Genomic DNA, 17057 nt, shown 5'->3' on the forward strand with positions numbered 1-17057 from the left:
AGCGCAGTATTGGGGTGGGAATTACCCGATTTTCCAGGTGTTGTGTGTCTCAGTTCGCCTGGCTAGGAAAAGGGATTCCCTTCCCCCTTGCGCTTCCCAGTGAGGCAATGCCTCGCCCTGCTTCAGCTCTCGCTGGTTGGGCTGTAGCAGCTGACCAGCACCGATTGTCCGGCACTCCCCAGTGAGATGACCCCAGTACCTCAGTTGAAAATGCAGAAATCACCGGTCTTCTGTGTCGCTCGCGCCAGGAGTTGGAGACTGGAGCTGTTCCTATTCGGCCATCTTGCTCTGCCCTCGAGGCTTGTCTATTTCTTAACTTTGAACCCTCCGAGGAGGATTGCCAGGAATAGATACACTATTAATTGCCAATTGGATGGATTTACTATTTTGTTAACATTATCTCTTTTTTCAGTAAACATGAGCTTTACATTTATATTGACCTCATCTTTTGTTGAATTTAGATTATTTATGAGAAGTTTTCATCATGGTATATTATCAAAAACAGGATCTGTGACTGAAATAGAGCTTTAAAACTAGCTATAAAGTAGCAGACAACTAGTGGCTGAAGTTAAGGAATGTAGCCCTCTGTTATGGGTTGAATTATGCCCCTCAAAAAGATAGGTTGATGTCCCAACCCCTGTACCTTGTGAACGTGACCTTATTTGGAAATAGAGTTGCAAATGTAGTCAAATTAAGATGTGATCATTAGGGTGATGCCCTGATCCAGTAAGACTGGTGTCTTTGTAAGAAGAGGAAGCCAGTTGTGGTGGTCCATCCCTGTAATCCCAGCACTTTGGGAGGCTGAGGCGGGTAGATCACTTGAGGTCAGGAGTTCGAGACCAGCCTGGCCAACATGGTGAAACCCCATGTCTACCACAAATACAAAAATTAGTGAGGTATGATCGTGCATGCCTGTAATCCCAGCTACTCCAGAGGCTGAGCAGGAGAATTGCTTGAACCCGGGAGGTGGAGGGTGCAGTGAGCCAAGATCATGCCACTGCACCCCAGCCTGGGTGACAGAGTGAGACCCTGTCTCAAAAAACAAACAAACAGAAAAACCCAAGGAAAGGCATGCCTGACATATTCCGGGATTGATAAGGAGGCCAATTTGGCTCATGTAGAGTGAGCAAGGAGAAGAAAAGCAATAGTAGATGGGGGAGTGGGGGTATATCGTATAAGGATACATCTTACTGAGTTAAACTGCGTACCCTTGGAGTGTTTTGAGTGGAAAATTGACAAGATCTGGCTTGTTTAAACCGGATTATTCTGGATGTTGTGTTAAGAATAGAGTTTAAAGAGACAAATCGAAGCAGGAAAATCAGTTAAGAAACCATTGTAGTAATCTCAGTGAGATGATGTTTTTTAAGCCAGGGTGCTAGCAGTAAAGATGAGAACTGCCAGAGTCTGGATACATGGAAGGTAGACCAACAGGATTTCCTGATAGATCTTACGTGGATGTTTCAGTTACCTATTGCTATGTAACAAACTTCTAAAAGTTAATGGCTTAAAACAATATGAATCCTATTTGCTTATGGTGTTGTGGGTCAGAATTCAGGCAAGACTCAGGTGAGCAGTTCTGTTCCATGTAGTATGAGCTAGAGATAGCCACCTGGCTGTATTTAATTGGTGTGCTGGGGTGGAAGGTCTAGGACAGCCTTGTTTACAAGTCTCAGTGTCAGTGCTCTCTCCATGCCTTCTCTGTCTTCCACATGCTTCTCTCCATGTGGCTGGCTTAGGCTCCCTCAGCATGGTGGTCTCAGGATACTGATTTATTACTTGGCAGCTTGGATCCAAACCCCATTGTGTGAGTTCTCCTCAAGACACTGTTTGCATCATGCTTTCTGTTGTCCTATTAGCCAAAGTTAGTCACATGGCCAAGCTCACAGTCAATATGGCAGGGGAATATTGAAAGACACTTTCACAGTGGGGTTGGAGAGAGAGGAATCAATAATGTTTCCAGTATTTTTCATCCATGCATCTAGAAGGATGGTGTTACCGTTAGTGGGGGAAAAAAGAAAAATTACAAGAGAAACAAGTTTTGGGGCAAAGATCAAGAGTTTTTGTACATGTTTGGTGTGAGTTATCTACCACACATCCAAATGGATATAGACGTTTGACATTTAAGAGAGAGATCTGGGCTCTCTCAAAAGTTTTGAATCAGCCGGGCACGGTGGCTCACGCCTGTAATCCCAGCACTTTGGGAGGCCGAGGAGGGCGGATTACCCGAGGTCAGGAGTTTGAGACCAGTCTGACCAATATGGTGAAATCCCGTCTCTACTAAAAATACAAAAATTAGCCGGGTGTGGTGGGGGGTGCCTGTAGTCCCAGCTATTCGGGTGGTTGAGACAGGAGAATTGCTTGAACCCGGGAGGCGGCAGTTGCAGTGAGCCGAGATCATGCCACTGCACTCCAGCCTGGGTGACAGAGTGAGACTCCGTCTCAAAAAAAAAAAAAAAAGTTGTGAATCATCAGCAAGTATCTGGTATTTAAAACTGAGATCACCAAGTGCATGAATGTGGATAGAGAAGAGGAACAAGGACTCACCCATCCCTAAGCACTCCCAAGTGAAGAGATAGGAGAGAAAGGAAGTAGCTGGTGAGATAGGGGAGAAAACAAGAGAGCATTAGTGTCCTGGAAGCCAAAGGGGAGATGTGGATCCAGCATGGAGTGATTAAATTTGTAATAAATTTCTGATAGTCCAAGTAAATTAGGCCTTGCAATTAATTTGATTTTGTGGAGATGAATGATGACCTTTTCTTTTTTTTTTCTTTTTTTTTTTTTTTTTGAGACAGAGTCTCGCTCTGTCGCCCAGGCTGGAGTGCAGTGGCTGGATCTCAGCTCACTGCAAGCTCCGCCTCCTGGGTTTACGCCATTCTCCTGCCTCAGCCTCCCGAGTAGCTGGGACTACAGGCGCCCGCCACCTCACCCGGCTAGTTTTTTGTATTTTTTAGTAGAGACGGGGTTTCACCGGGTTAGCCAGGATGGTCTCGATCTCCTGACCTTGTGATCCGCCCATCTCGGCCTCCCAAAGTGCTGGGATTACAGGCTTGAGCCACCGCGCCCGGCCCGAATGATGACCTTTTCATGTACAGTTTAGTAGACTAGTGGGGTGTACCGAGAGGGGCAGGAAGTCATAACTAGGGTGGGTTGAGAAGAGCAAGAAGTAGTGCCTGACATCTGAGAACTAATCTAACACAGGTAAGCCTCAATGCTATTACAGATTGATATGACGCTTTCAGCAAACTATGCTTTTCTTCTGTTTTTCACATAACATACACTTCAGACAAGTTGGTCACTGTGCAACTCAAAACACCAAACATCCCTCTTACTAAAGGAGTGACTGTTACTTTGTTTCCCCTTTATCCCTCCTTTAGTCTGCCATCCTTATAGATTTCAGATCCTAGAATTGCCCTGGTTTTCTGAGAGCACACAATTCAGAACAAGCCCCTACTTACTTAGACCCTCTCCCAAATTACCCAACAAAAGCCAAGATCCTATAATCACCATCTTACTGAATCACCCCACACTTCCCCCTTGTTGCCATGAGTAATAAACTAAACGTATTTGACAACAGGTGTGGGGGTTTTCTGTTTTATTTTATTTTATTTTATTATTTTATTTTAATTTTATTATTTTATTTTATGTTATTTTATTTTATTTATTTTTTGGTCTATGGCTGAAGGGCACTGTCAGGGTTAAGAGGTGGTAGGGAGGGGAAACTTGAGCTTAGGCAAAGGGGGATGGGCTTTTGCTACAAAGGGGAACAGAGAAATAGAATGGCAGCCTGTGAGGGAACTAGGTTGAAGTTTTTAGGATAAATAACAGCATGTTTGTGTGTTGAACAGAAAAATCAAGAAAGGAGAAAAATTGATCCTTTAGTGGAGAGCTGGGGGATGACACGTAGAGGGTACAGGATCCAGTGCTTTAGGTAGGATTGGCTTCAGGTGTGAAGGAGCATAAACCGTTCGCCTACGTGTTCTGGTGGGTGAGATCCTGGAACGTGTCTGGCTGTGGTGGTTCGAGTGGGCGAGGACGTTCTGATGACTTCACAGTTCTCAGTGCAAAGGGGAGAAGGCGGAAACCTTTCCTCCCTCACATATCCAGTTGCCTATCCAAATTTTCACATCTCAGTTGTTTTGTACGTCTTCAAAGAGCCTTTACTAGAATCTTAATTTCCTAGTATCCATCCCCAAGAAGAATGGAAGAAAACTTGATGTGTGCACTGGTGGTATAAATCTCACTACAGAAAGAACTATTTTTCACTATATATTTCTTCAGGGATAGACTCCATATTGAGTGGAGGAAAAAGAAGGACACACACAGAGAGAGAGAGACAGAGAAGGATAAATTGGTTCTTTTTCTTCGGAGTCCTCAGGTGCCTCCAAATGTTTTTACATCCGGTCTCTTAAATTTTAGAAAAGCAGCCAAAATGTGGTGCTCATAAGTTTGTTAAGATAACAATTAAAACTGCCCTCTACCACCAACTATCCAAGTATGCATAGTAACACAAAAAACTAGTCTTCAACAGTGGGCATTTGGTTTCCTGTGTGTTTTAAAGAGAACACGGGGAGGGGACATGTGATTTCAATTGCACAAGCACAATTTGTGACCTGTTTCGTTTACAAAAGGAGAACTTCTTACTGGAGAATCTGGTTAATACTGAAAGTGTTTAAATTAATTCGGCTTAAGAACTCTAGTTCAGGTACTTTAGAGAAACCATTTAAGTTTCAGAGGAAAAATTTCACGCCGCGCCCAACGTGGGGCTCGAACCCACGACCCTGGGATTAAGAGTCCCATGCTCTACCGACTGAGCTAGCCGGGCGCCTGGTACAGCGGTTTGCATTTTTATCTCTTGAGGAGTATTTTAACTACATGGTTTGCTCCTCCCGTAGTTTCTTTTCTAAACCAATGTATAACATACTGTTAGATCGGCACTTCAGAATTATTTTTTAAGAGTGTTCTAAATATTTAACTGTACTTAGATTTAAGAATGTTTGTATATGTATCCAAAGATCATTGAAAACTTACGCGAGTCTTCATTATTACAGAGTCATTGAATCTTTTAAACAAAGTGTTTAAAAATACTTACCAACCAATATGTTTTGTTTACGTAAATACATATCAAGGCCATCCAACTTCCATCAAATGGCATACCGGATTCCTACATGTTTGGGCTCCGCATTTGAGAAACAAAGTCCGATCTCTGAGAGGTTAGTTTCCCTGAACAACCGGGGGGCTTAGCTATTTTCTTTAGTATGGTCTGATGAAGGAGAGTTAAATTCAGAAAAGGAGTCTTCGGGTCAATTAACATAAGGTCTCTTTCGAGTAATTGTCTGACAATGAGCGATAGGACGTTTGGAGGGTGCTATTATTCTCCTCAAATGACAGAAGCTGGGAGGAAAGAATTACAGTCTCTAAATCTAATGGTAAAGAATGTGAACTCTAAGAGGCAAAGGGTCAGAAACCTGATTTTAATCAAATTACCATAGGAAATACTGGAATAATGTCATATGGAAATATATATATTCTGAAATGATGATGAACCTTTCTAGATAAGAAATTCTGGCCGGGCGCGGGACGCCTATAATTCCAGCACTTTGGGAGGCGGAGCCAGGCAGATCACGAGGTCAGGAGTTCAAGACCAGCCTAGCCCCCGCTCCTGTCTCTACTGAAAATACAAAAAATTAGCCGGGAGTGGTGGCCGACACCTGTAATCCCAGCTAGTCGGGAGGCTGAGGCGACAGTGCGGGACTCCATCTCAAAAAAAAAAAAAAAAAATTCTTCTAATTTCTGTGATAATGGAGAGGGATGTGGTGTTTATACTACTGCTTAGCAGTGCAAGTTAAAGACCAATTTGTAAACCTGAAAATAACAAATAATTCTTACGATAGTATCCCCAAAGCACAGTATTTGGAAGCTAGATACATTGGGCATCACATTTCCTGAGGTATTCAATTTAAAAATAATAAGATACGTCATAAAATAGTATACATTTGGAGTTGTCTTGCTCTGTCGCCCAGGCTGGAGTGCAGTGGCATGATCTCGGCTCACTACAACCTCTGCCTCCCGGGTTCAAGCGATTATCCTGCCTCAGCCTCCCAAGTAACTGGGATTACAGGAACCCGCCATCATGCCCGGCTAATTTTTGTAGGGACGGGGATTCACCATGTTGGCCAGGCTGGTCTTGAACTCCTGATCTCAGGCGATCCACCCGCCTAGGCTTCCCAATGGGCTGGGATTACAGACATGGGCCACCACGCCTGGCCTTTTTTTCTTTTTTCTGTTTTTGAGAAGGAGTCTGGCTGGGTGTGATCTCAGCTCACGGCAACCTCTGCCTCCCGGGTTCAAGCAATTCTCCTGCCTCAGCCTCAGCCTGCGGAGTAGCTGGGACTACAGGCATGCACTACCAAGCCCAGCTAATTTTTGTATTTTCAGTAGAGACAGGGTTTCACCATGTTGGTCAGGCTGGTCTCGAACTCCTGACATCAGGTTACCCACCTGCCTTGGCCTCCCAAAGTGCTGGGATTACAGGCATGAGCCACCGCGCCCAAACGAAAGAGCCCCCAAATTCTTAATTATTAATAAATATTGAGTGCACTAGGTGCTCAAATAGTGTTTATCACACACAGGTAATGATGTTAATTAAAAGATTAACTGGATACCTAAACAAGCTTTGAGTACTTATGGTTTACCTCCAAGGCCAACCCTTCTGCAACTATTAACCTTCAGCTTTCTTCACCCCTTTCTTGAACTATCGTGGTCTAAATTGGAACTCCCCAGGAAAGAATTGCAACTAGAGGCCAGGTGCAGAGGCTCACGCCTGTAATCCCAGAATTTTGGAAGGCCAAGGAGGGCGAATCAGCTGAGGTCAGGAGTGTGCGCTCAGCCTGGCCAACATGGTGAAACCCGGTCTCTACTAAAAATACAAAAATTAGCCGGGCATGGTGGTGCACACCTGTAATCCCAGCTACGCGGGCTGTTGAGGCAGAAGAATCGCTTGAACCCCGGGGGTCAGAGGTTGCAGTGAGCAGAGACCATGCCACTCCAGCCTGGGTGACAGAGCAAGATTCAGTCTCAAAAAAAATAAAAAAAAAAAAAAGAGAATTACAACTGGAATGTTTTAACGACGGTTAGGTAAATTAAGTGGCTAGTCTTCCCAGTAATTCAAGTCCTTTTATCTATCAATTTGTTCAAAAATAAAAACATCAATTGTAATGCTTCATTAGCAGGAAAAAGCAATTGAAATTCCTTTTTTCCCCTTACTTTCTATATCCAATTCTGCAAACCCTATGTCTTAGCCCATATTCTGCTGCTATAACAGAATACCACAGACTAGGTAATTCACAAATAAGAAAAGTTTATTTGGCTCATGGTTTTAGAAGTTCAAGAGTATGGCACTGACATCTGGCAAGGGCCTTGTGCTGTATTATCCCATGACAGAGGATCAGAAGAGCAAGCGAATATGTGAGACAGAGAGCTGAAATCCAGTGAAATTCATCCTTGTATTAGGAATCCACTCCCAAGATAAGTAACCCATTCTAGAAATGACATTCATCCATAGTGCCCTCATGACCTAATCACCTCTTACAGGCCCCACGTGGCAATACCATTACATTGGCAATTAAATTTCGACACGTGTTTTGAAGGGGCCATTCAAACCATAGCACCCTATACATCTGAAATCCATCCACACATTTCCACCTCCACTGCCACCACTTTAGTCCAAATCACTCTCCATTACTGCTAGCTCACAAAAGAGCAATAACTTTCCAACTAGTATCCCTGTTTCTCTTCTTTCCCTTAGCTATCATTCTTCACACAGAAATAAGAGCTCATTTAATGATTTAAATCAAATCATATAATTCTCCTGCTTAAAAAACCCCTGATAACCTCACAGTAGAAAACCAGTAATAAATGTGAAAGGAATGACAGAATTAGAAAATCACCATTTGGCAACCATTGTAATAATCAATTCAAACAAGAATCATCAGATATTAGAATTAATGACTGAAATGTTGAGGCGTAAACAGGATGTGTACATATTCTCAAAGTATTTCCTCACAAGATACTAATTACAAAGGTAAAAATAGAAACATTATCAGGGATAAATCTTCAGCCAGTGATCAAAGTTAACATTATCAGCAATAAAACAACTAACATCATGTCCCTCCTAATATAATGCTCTGACATGAATGAATACAAGGTCATTTCTGTAGTATTCCTGCCACAAATGCATCACTTGAATCACATAACAACAAAAAATCAAACCTAAATTAAGGAATATTCTACAAAATAAATGGTTTGTATTCTTCGAAAATGTTCATGCCATGAAAACTGAAGAAATACTGCTGGGCGCAGTGGCTCACGCCTGTAATCCCAGCACTTTGGGAGGCCGAGGCGGGCGGATCACAAGGTCAGGAGATCGAGACCATCGTGGCTAACACGGTGAAACCCCGTCTCTACTAAAAAATACAAAAAACTAACCGGGCGAGGTGGCGGGCGCCTGTAGTCCCAGCTACTCGGGAGGCTGAGGGAGGAGAATGGCGTGAACCCTGGAGGCCGAGCTTGCAGTGCGCGGAGATCGCGCCACTGCATTCCAGCCTGGGCGACAGAGCGAGACTCTGTCTCAAAAAAAAAAAAAAAACCTGAAGAAATACTAAGCAGCTATTTTCCAGACTAAAGCAGACAACTGAATGCAAGGTGTGATCTTGGATTTTCTTTAGCTATGAAGGACGTTATCGGGAAAATTACCAAAAAGAAAAAAAAAAAAAGCAGAAAGTTGATAGATCATAGTATTGCTAGTTTTCTGATTTTCACAATAATACTGTGTCTATGTAAAATAATGTTCCTGTGTTGGGGGAAAATACACACTGACGTATTAATATTTAGGAGTAAAAAAATGCTGATGCCCTATTTACAATGGGATTAAAATTCAAACCACTTTAAGATTTGGTCTCATGTGCACTTGTTCTCTTCCTGTCACTCTTCCCCACTTAATGAGGGGTCACTCTGACGTGACAGTTCCTAGCGCAAGCCAAGTTTTTTACTGTTCCCTAAACCACTGTTTTGTTACCCTATTTTAGTTTAAATATCACTCACTTAGAAAGTCATTCCCTGAGCACACTGCCTAAAGTTAGTACCTCCATTGTCTATTAAAGCACTCTTCCTTCTATTTTGCTTACTTCTTGTTATCTATTTCTTTCTACTGAATGTAAATTCCATTAGAAATGCTGGTATGTTCTGTTTACGGCTTTTTCTTGAACACGTGAATATATTAGCGCTCAATAAATATCTTTAATCAGACTTATCTTTAACTCTACCAAAAAGCGTTATACTCATAGAAAGAGCACTAATACTTGTGTAAAATTCCAAGCTGAATTCAAAGACGATACCCTTGAAGCGAAACTTCCCGAGAGCCTGGCATAAGAAGGTGAGGGGGATGCCATCAAGATTCTGGGTCAGGATGGGGACGCGGAGGACAGGTTACTTCGCCCCTACTGCTTTTTCTATTCTTTGTGAGTATAGGAACATCTCTCCCTTTTGCTTAAAGAAAGAATACAGTGACGAGAAGGGAATAATAATATAAAAAGATAAATAATAATTCCTAGGAAAGGAATACAGCAGCTTCTCAAAGAAAACGAAGCCAAAAAGCTCAAAATACGGGAACTGAAGGCGGAGCCTTTGCTTTCCCCAACCCCGCCTCCATTGCTTCTGAACATGCGCGCCACCAGCCTCTCGCGTACCGCTTCTTTCCCACAATACCCCTGGTCCTGGGGGCCGGAGCCGCGGAACGAGCCACAGAGAAAAAGGTTATTGGTTGGCCGTGCGGCCAATGAGCGGGTCCGTTACTAGTTTGCGGCATCCTGTGGTGTAGGGGAAGCGCGCTAGGCCTGGAATCCTTACGAGTCCCGTTGGGTTTAGCACGATGAGCTCAATCGGCACCGGGGTGAGTTCGCTGTCTCTGGGTGTGATAGTTTAACCTAAGGATTGGGGTTGAAGGGAACTCGGACAGACCACATGGGTTTCGCGGACCCTGGGTGCTCTGAGACCGCCTTCGGCTGGGTGGGCCACTTGCAGCTGTTTGGAGACCGGTCGTCTTTATCCCCTATATGCTAGGCCTGCGTCTCAGGTGACCATGACTCCTGAAGCTTTTCAGCCCAGGTGTAGCCGGCTTGGCGTCGCCGCAGTGAGGTTTGGAGCAGCTTTGGATTGCTGAGTCACTTTCTTCAGCCACTTAGGGAAACCGAAAGTGGAAACTCGTGGGGCTTGAAGTAGTATGTGCTCTTGAGAACCACCGAGGCAGTGAGATTTGGGATTCCACGGTCTGGAGATCGTGCTTTCTGTGGACTGCGTTTGCAGTTCCCAGGTTGCTGCTGATTCACGGGCCTTCTCTGTCTTTAAGTGTGCTAAAGAGTCACTGGAAACCCTGTCGGAACAGAACTAATAAAAATGATCTGAATAACTAAATCTGATGAATCCTTCAGTTTTTCCTTTGTCCTTGTTTTTCCTATACAAAGTACCTAACAGCACTTGTAGGCATTTATTCCGTAAACGTTTAAATGGTTACTTAGGAACTTAACAGCTTCAGACTTTTGATAGACTGTTGAGGATTTTGCAGTGGGGCTTGTTAACTTGTTTGGCTTTCCTTTGTTAAACGTATGTATATGTGCAGTTTACTCCTTTTATGTACTTCTCTATATAGAAAATACAGTTTCTACAAGATTTATTGGTTATTTGCACTAGAGTTACTGAATACTGAGTTTCTCAGTTCCTCAATTTCTACTTAACAAGATTCTCATGCTCAGCCTTAAGTTCAAGTACTAGTGTTCTAAATTTGATAATAGGCAATTTATGTCTGGAATGGTTTAATCCATTCGGTTATGAATGCTAAAGTTCTGCCATACTTTTCTTAGATAAATGCTCAATAATAAATCTTGTAGCAAACTGACTTTGCAATTATATTATTACCTTCAATTAATAGTATTTCATTCTACAAACCTTTTAAAGAATACTTGATAATATAACCATGTGGGATATTTTAGTAACAATGGTAGGGTTAATGATCTGGGTTTAACAGATCAGGAAACACTCAGAAAGTACCACTGTTGAAGGCTTATCTTCTGTATTCATTTCTCCCAAGAACTCCAGATATGAATAATTGTCTGCTTGACATGTCTGTCCATTTGATAGTTTATTTTGTACTGCATGTCAAAGTAGAGCTCTGGGTTTTTTCCTTACCTTGCCATTTTGCATCTACTGCAGTCTTCAGCTCAGTGAATGGTCATATGAAAACATCTGTGATTCATCTTTAATTCCTTTTTTTACTTCCAGAACCAACGCTTTAGCAAGTTTATTTTTTTATTTTTTATTTTTTGAGATGGAGTCTTGCTCTGTCGCCAGGCTGGAGTGCAGTGGCACGATCTTGGCTCACTGCAACCTCCGCTTCCCAGTTCAAGCAATTCTCCTGTCTCAGCCTCTCGAGTAGCTGTGACTACAGGTGCACACCACCACGCCCAGCTAATTTTTGTATTTTTAGTAGAGACGAGGTTTCACCATGTTGGCCAGGATGGTCTCGATCTCTTGACCTCGTGATCAGCCTGCCTCGACCTCCCAAAGTGCTGGGATTACAGGAATGAGCCATCACGCCAGGCCTCGCAAGTTTATTTTTATTATTTTTATTTTTTTACTATACTCTGAAAAAGTATTCCCTTCTACCTCTTCTCTCGTCTAAGCTAGTACCACTATCTTTGGAACACCTTATCTTTGCTTCTGTTGTTCTCTCTAGAATTCATTTTCCACATAAAGCCAGAATGATGTTTTTTAAAATGTAGATCATACCACTCCCGCTGCTTAAAATCCTCGTTGCATTTAGAATAAAATACAAAGTTCTTATTCCAGCCTGGAAGACCCAACATAATTTGACCCTCAGCTACCTCACTAACACAGTCTACTCTTCTTTCTGCTGCTTACAGTGGTCGGGACACAGTGACCTTCTGTTTCTTGACTGTGGTAGCCTTATTTCTACCCTAAGATCTTTGTGCCAAATGCCAAGAAGGCTTTTCCTTCATATCTTAAATGGCTAGCTTCTTGTCATTTAGGTTTGACCCAGCCTAAATACTACTGCCCCAGAAGGCCTTCTCTGATGATGTAGTCGGTAGTAGTTCCTTCCATTGCTTTACTCTTTTATTTTCATCTTAGTGCCTTTTCTGATTTACTGCTGTATCTCTAGCACCTAGATTCATGTCTGATTTGAAATTGAAGGACTTAATGAATGAGTGATCACCTTTGTATTCCATGTAGTGGACTAACATAATAGATACTCATTATGTGCTTGGTGAATGCCAAATGATTTGTTTGAAGTCTTTTTGTTTGTTAACTGCAGAGTTATGGTTACAAATTTAAATGTTCAAACTCCAGTGGTGGTTCTACTGCCCCATATTAATCTTTTTCAAAAATGAGTTTTGTAATCTGTGTAAAAAGTGTTCTAACTTCACCTGGGACTTGTATCCATTACTCTTCAATAGCTGAAATCTAAGGTACATAGCTTTACCTTAGCTACTGTTGCTGCTCTGACAAGTTTCCCTTTCCTCTCTTGAAAGCAAGGTCTTTGTTGGGATATAACATGTTCTTGATGCTTAAGCCATTTAGAGGGGAAGAAACTGTATGGTCATTACTGCCAAAGATACAAGCTTACTGTTGCCTTTTCTCCTTAAGTATGACCTGTCAGCCTCTACATTCTCTCCCGACGGAAGAGTTTTTCAAGTTGAATATGCTATGAAGGCTGTGGAAAATAGTAGGTAAGAAACATTTAACCAGGTATTACATGTCTCCTTTTATTTTGTATATTTTTGGTGATTAGGCTTTGTTATGTTACTTTGGTACAAATTAGTATATGTCCCCAAATCTCTATTCATTTCTAGATCTCTTTCTAGGCCAGATGTTTTCCATGAACCCCAGTCCTATATTTCTCGTTGATTCCAGGATTATCCACTTAGATTATCCATGTTGCAGAGTATATAAAATCACATTCATTATCATCTTTTTGTTTTCCATTTTCAAATTCTTGATTTGTATCATAGGCTTCCTTGGCCATTAGGTTTGTGACCTTGTTATTTTTTATGTCTCATACATCTTGTGTTTTAAATGTCTTTTGCAGTTAGTCACATGTTCGATTCAGCAAAGATTTTTTCTTTTTTTTTTTTTTTTTTGAGACGGAGACTCGCTCTGCTGCCCAGGCTGGAGTGCTGTGGCCGGATCTCAGCTCACTGCAAGCTCCGCCTCCCGGGTTCACGCCATTCTCCTGCCTCAGCCTCCCGAGTAGCTGGGACTACAGGCGACTGCCACCTCGCCCGGCTAATTTTTTGTATTTTTTAGTAGAGACGGGGTTTCACTGTGTTAGCCAGGATGGTCTCGATCTCCTGACCTCGTGATCCGCCCGTCTCGGCCTCCCAAAGTGCTGGGATTACAGGCTTGAGCCACCGCACCTGGCCACATCTTGTGTTTTAAATGTCTTTTGCAGTTAGTCACATGTTCGATTCAGCAAAGATTTTTTCTATGTCTGTTTCTCTTTTGAGACTTGAGTCGCATTCTGTCACCTAGGCTAGAGTGCAGTGGTACGATCTTGGCTCACTGCAACCTCTGCCTCCTGGGTTCAAGTGATTCTCTTGCCTCAGCCTCCCCAGTAGCTGGGATTACAGGCATGTGCCACCATGCCCAGATAATTTTTGCATTTTTAGTAGAGACGGGGTTTCGCCATGTTGGCCAGGCTGGTCTCAAACTCCTGGTCTCAAGTGATCCGCTTGCCTTGCACTCCCGAAGAGTAGCCTCAGTCTTATATTTCTCATGATTACAAAGAGCTGGGATTACAGGTGTGAGCCACCACGACCAGCCTAAATATGATTTTTAAAAAGTCAGATTTATGCAAAGATGAAATATTTTTAAAAGTTGAAACCTTAAAAACAAATGTGTTTTTTTCCTGAGTGAAGAAAAAATGCAGCCAGGCATGGTGGCTCACTTCTGTAATCCCAGCACTTTGGGAGGCTGAGGGGGGCAGATCACCTGAGGTCAGGAGTTCAAGACCAGCCTGGCCAACATGGTAAAACCCTGTGTCTACTAAAAAATAAAAAAATTAGCCAGGCATGATGGCACACGCCTGTAGTTTCAGCTACTTGGGAGGCTGAGGCAGGAGAATCGCTTGAACCTGGCAGGTGGATGTTGCATTGAGGCAAGATTGCACCACTGCACTCTAGCCTAAGCAACAGAGACTGTCTCAAAAAGAGAAAAAGTGAGGAAAGTGCTTTTTTTTCTTTTTCTTTTTATAATGAGACATAGTTTCGCTCTCGTTGCCCAGGCTGGAGTGTAACAGCGCGATCTTGGCTCACTGCAACCTCCGCCTCCTGGGTTCAAGCAGTTCTGCTTCAGCCTCCCGAGTAGCTGGGATTACAGGCATGCACCGCCACACCCAGCTAATTTTTGTGTTTTTAGTAGAAACAGGGTTTCTCCATGTTGGTCAGGCTGGTCTCCCAATCTCAGGTGACCCACCTGCCTCGGCCTCCTGAAGTGCTGGGATTATAGGCATGAGCCACTGTGCCCAGCCTAAAAGTTCTTCTTTTTAACGATCTATGTAACCTGTCTTTGTTACACCAAAACTGAACAAATGATAGTTTCTTATTAAAAAAAAAAATTATTTATTTTGAAAAAGAGACATGGTCTCACTGTGTTGCCTCAGTTGGTCTTGAACTTTTGAGCTCAAGTAATCCTCCTGCCTTGGGCTCCCAAAGTGATGGGATTACAGGCATGAGCCACTGCGCCCAGTCTGCTATTCCTTTTTTTTTAAAAAAACTTTTTTTAGGGGCAGAACATAGGATCTTGCTTTGTCACCCAGGCTGCAGTGCAGTGGTGTGATTACAGCTCACTGCAGACTCGACCTCCTGGTCTCGAGCTATTCTCCTGCCTCAGCCCCGCAAGGTAGTTGGGACTGCAAGCATGTGCCACCATGCCTGGCTAATTTTTTGTAGAGACAGGGTTTCACCATGTGGCCCAGGCTGGTCTCAAACTCCTGAGCTCAAGTGATCCGCCTGCCTAGGCCTCCCAAAGTGCTGGGATTATAGGTGTGAGCCACTGCACCCAGCCGAAGTCTTTGAATTCTTTTGAAAATAATTGACCTTGAAGACTGCCTGAGAGGATCTCAGAGATTTCCAGATTTTCAAGAATGTTTTAAACATTGAGGAAGATGTTGAGTTGAGATAATTAAGACAGGCTTCCTGCTGAGTGTGAGCCACGCCTGTAATCCTAGCACTTTGGGAGGCTGAGGCAGGTGGATTGCCTGAGCTCAGGAATTCGAGACCAGCCTGGGCAACACGGTGAAACCCCGTTTCTACTGAAAATACAAAAAATTAGCTGGGTGTGGCGGTGTGCTCCTGTAATCCCAGCTGCTTGGGAGTTTGAGACAGGAGAATCACTTGAACCCGGGAGGTGGAGGTTACAGTGAGCCAAGATCGCACCACTGTACTCCAGCCGGGGAGACAGAGTGAGAGTGAGACTCCATCTCCAAAAAAAAAAGTGACAGGGTTTCAAAATGTTGGCCAGATGGGTCTTGAACTCTTGGCCTCAGGCAATTCTCTCACTTGGGCCTTCCAAAGTCCTGAGGTTACATTCTGACCTGTAGAGCTTGAGTTCAAGTAAGTTTGCAAACCTTTTGGGGAAATTCATTTAAATTAGCAGTGGTGAAGAGGAAATGTATTCTAGCATCCAGGATAACCTCAAAGACATGGAATCAAAAATGAACATGAGGTGTTTGAAGGTTGACACTGAGGTAACTTCAGTAGAGTACAGAATTTATAACAGGAAATTGAATATGCTCAGGGGGCTCTGCCAGACTCTTAGGAGTTTAAACTTGCAAGGGGAGCCATGGAAGACACCTAAAGTGTTGGGGAAGGAGTGTCAGAAATTCTTAGAAAATTTGTTGTGTGCATCTGTTCATTTTTCTGGGAAGAAATGCCATAGTTTCATCAGATTTTAAGAGACCTGTGAATGACACAATTCTCCTGCTTTTTAGGTTGTGGATCCCTTTTTAGATTATGACTGGCAAAATGAAACAAAGCTAGCAATTAGGCTGGTCTTAGATAAAATGGATTAGAGAAGTAGAAAAGATGCTGTAGTAATGTAGGCCTGAAATGATAAGGATCTCAATGCTGGTATAATTATTGTAAAGAAGTGGACATGAAGGAAATTTTGAAGAAAAAAAATTAATAGTAAATAGAAGCTCAACCTGGAGGATGTAGAGTTTGGTGATGCTGTTACCCAAAACTGAGAAGTTGTGCTGGTAGTCCCAGCTACTGAGGCTAAGGTGAGAGGATCACTTGAGCTCCAGACTTCAAGTCAAGCCTGGGCAGTATGGCAAGACTCCATTTCTTTAAAATAAAAAAAAGAAGAGAAAGTTGAGATAATTTTACCAGAAAACTGTACAATCAAGCATTGCTTATTTTGTCTCTATTGTTTCCAATCAGAACTACCTTTATCAAAAAGGAACAGAAAATAAAGTGTAACACATTTTCATCTTGAAATGGCAACATGTAATTTCTCCACATTTTACTTACGAGGTTGTGTGTGTGTGTGTGTGTGAGAGGGTCTCACCCTGTTGCACAGACTGGTGTGCAGTGGTGCAGTCTTGGCTCACTGCAGCCTCCACCTAACTGGGCTCAAGCAATCTCTCACCTCAGCCTCCCAGGAAGCTGGGACTACAGGCGTGTACCACCATGCCTGGTTAAGCCAGGTTTTGCCACGTTTCCCAGGCTGGTCTTGGACTCCTGGGCTTACGAGATCCTCCTGCCTCAGCATCCCAAAGTGCCGAGATTACAGGCGTGAACCACCATGCCTGGCTTTAAGAGGTTATTTTAAGATCTTTTTATTTTAAACAGTTGTAGCAGAACATGTATTTCATTCTCTTATATACTTATTAGAAGCAATATGTTTATTATGGGAAAATTGGAAGAAAGAGATGAGCAAAAGGAAGAATAAATCATAATCCTTCTACCCAGAGCAATCACTGTTAACTT

At 42.9% G+C, this 17057-nt stretch overlaps 2 protein-coding genes and 1 non-coding gene across 4 annotated transcripts in view; 1 reads left to right on the forward strand and 2 right to left on the reverse strand.

The window, feature by feature from the left end:
* LOC105526021 (chromosome unknown open reading frame, human C14orf37) overlaps positions 1-17057 on the reverse strand; it is a 318003-nt gene that overhangs the window by 250870 nt on the left and 50076 nt on the right. The window lies entirely within an intron of this gene.
* Positions 4750-4822, reverse strand: TRNAK-CUU. The gene has a single exon. It is a non-coding gene; the product is annotated as a tRNA-Lys (tRNA).
* PSMA3 (proteasome (prosome, macropain) subunit, alpha type, 3) overlaps positions 9744-17057 on the forward strand; it is a 27256-nt gene continuing 19942 nt past the window's right edge. The window contains exons 1-2 of one of the 2 annotated variants that reach the window (XM_011961884.1): positions 9744-9946; positions 12715-12797. In XM_011961884.1, coding sequence (XP_011817274.1) covers positions 9926-9946; positions 12715-12797 — 104 coding nt within the window. In that variant the 5' untranslated portion in view covers positions 9744-9925. The remainder of the gene's footprint in view (positions 9947-12714; positions 12798-17057) is intronic. The other variant, XM_011961885.1, reaches the window with a different exon arrangement.

The sequence above is a fragment of the Colobus angolensis genome, unplaced genomic scaffold, assembly GCF_000951035.1.
Source record: "Colobus angolensis palliatus isolate OR3802 unplaced genomic scaffold, Cang.pa_1.0 Scaffold57, whole genome shotgun sequence".
Lineage (NCBI taxonomy): Eukaryota > Metazoa > Chordata > Mammalia > Primates > Cercopithecidae > Colobus > Colobus angolensis.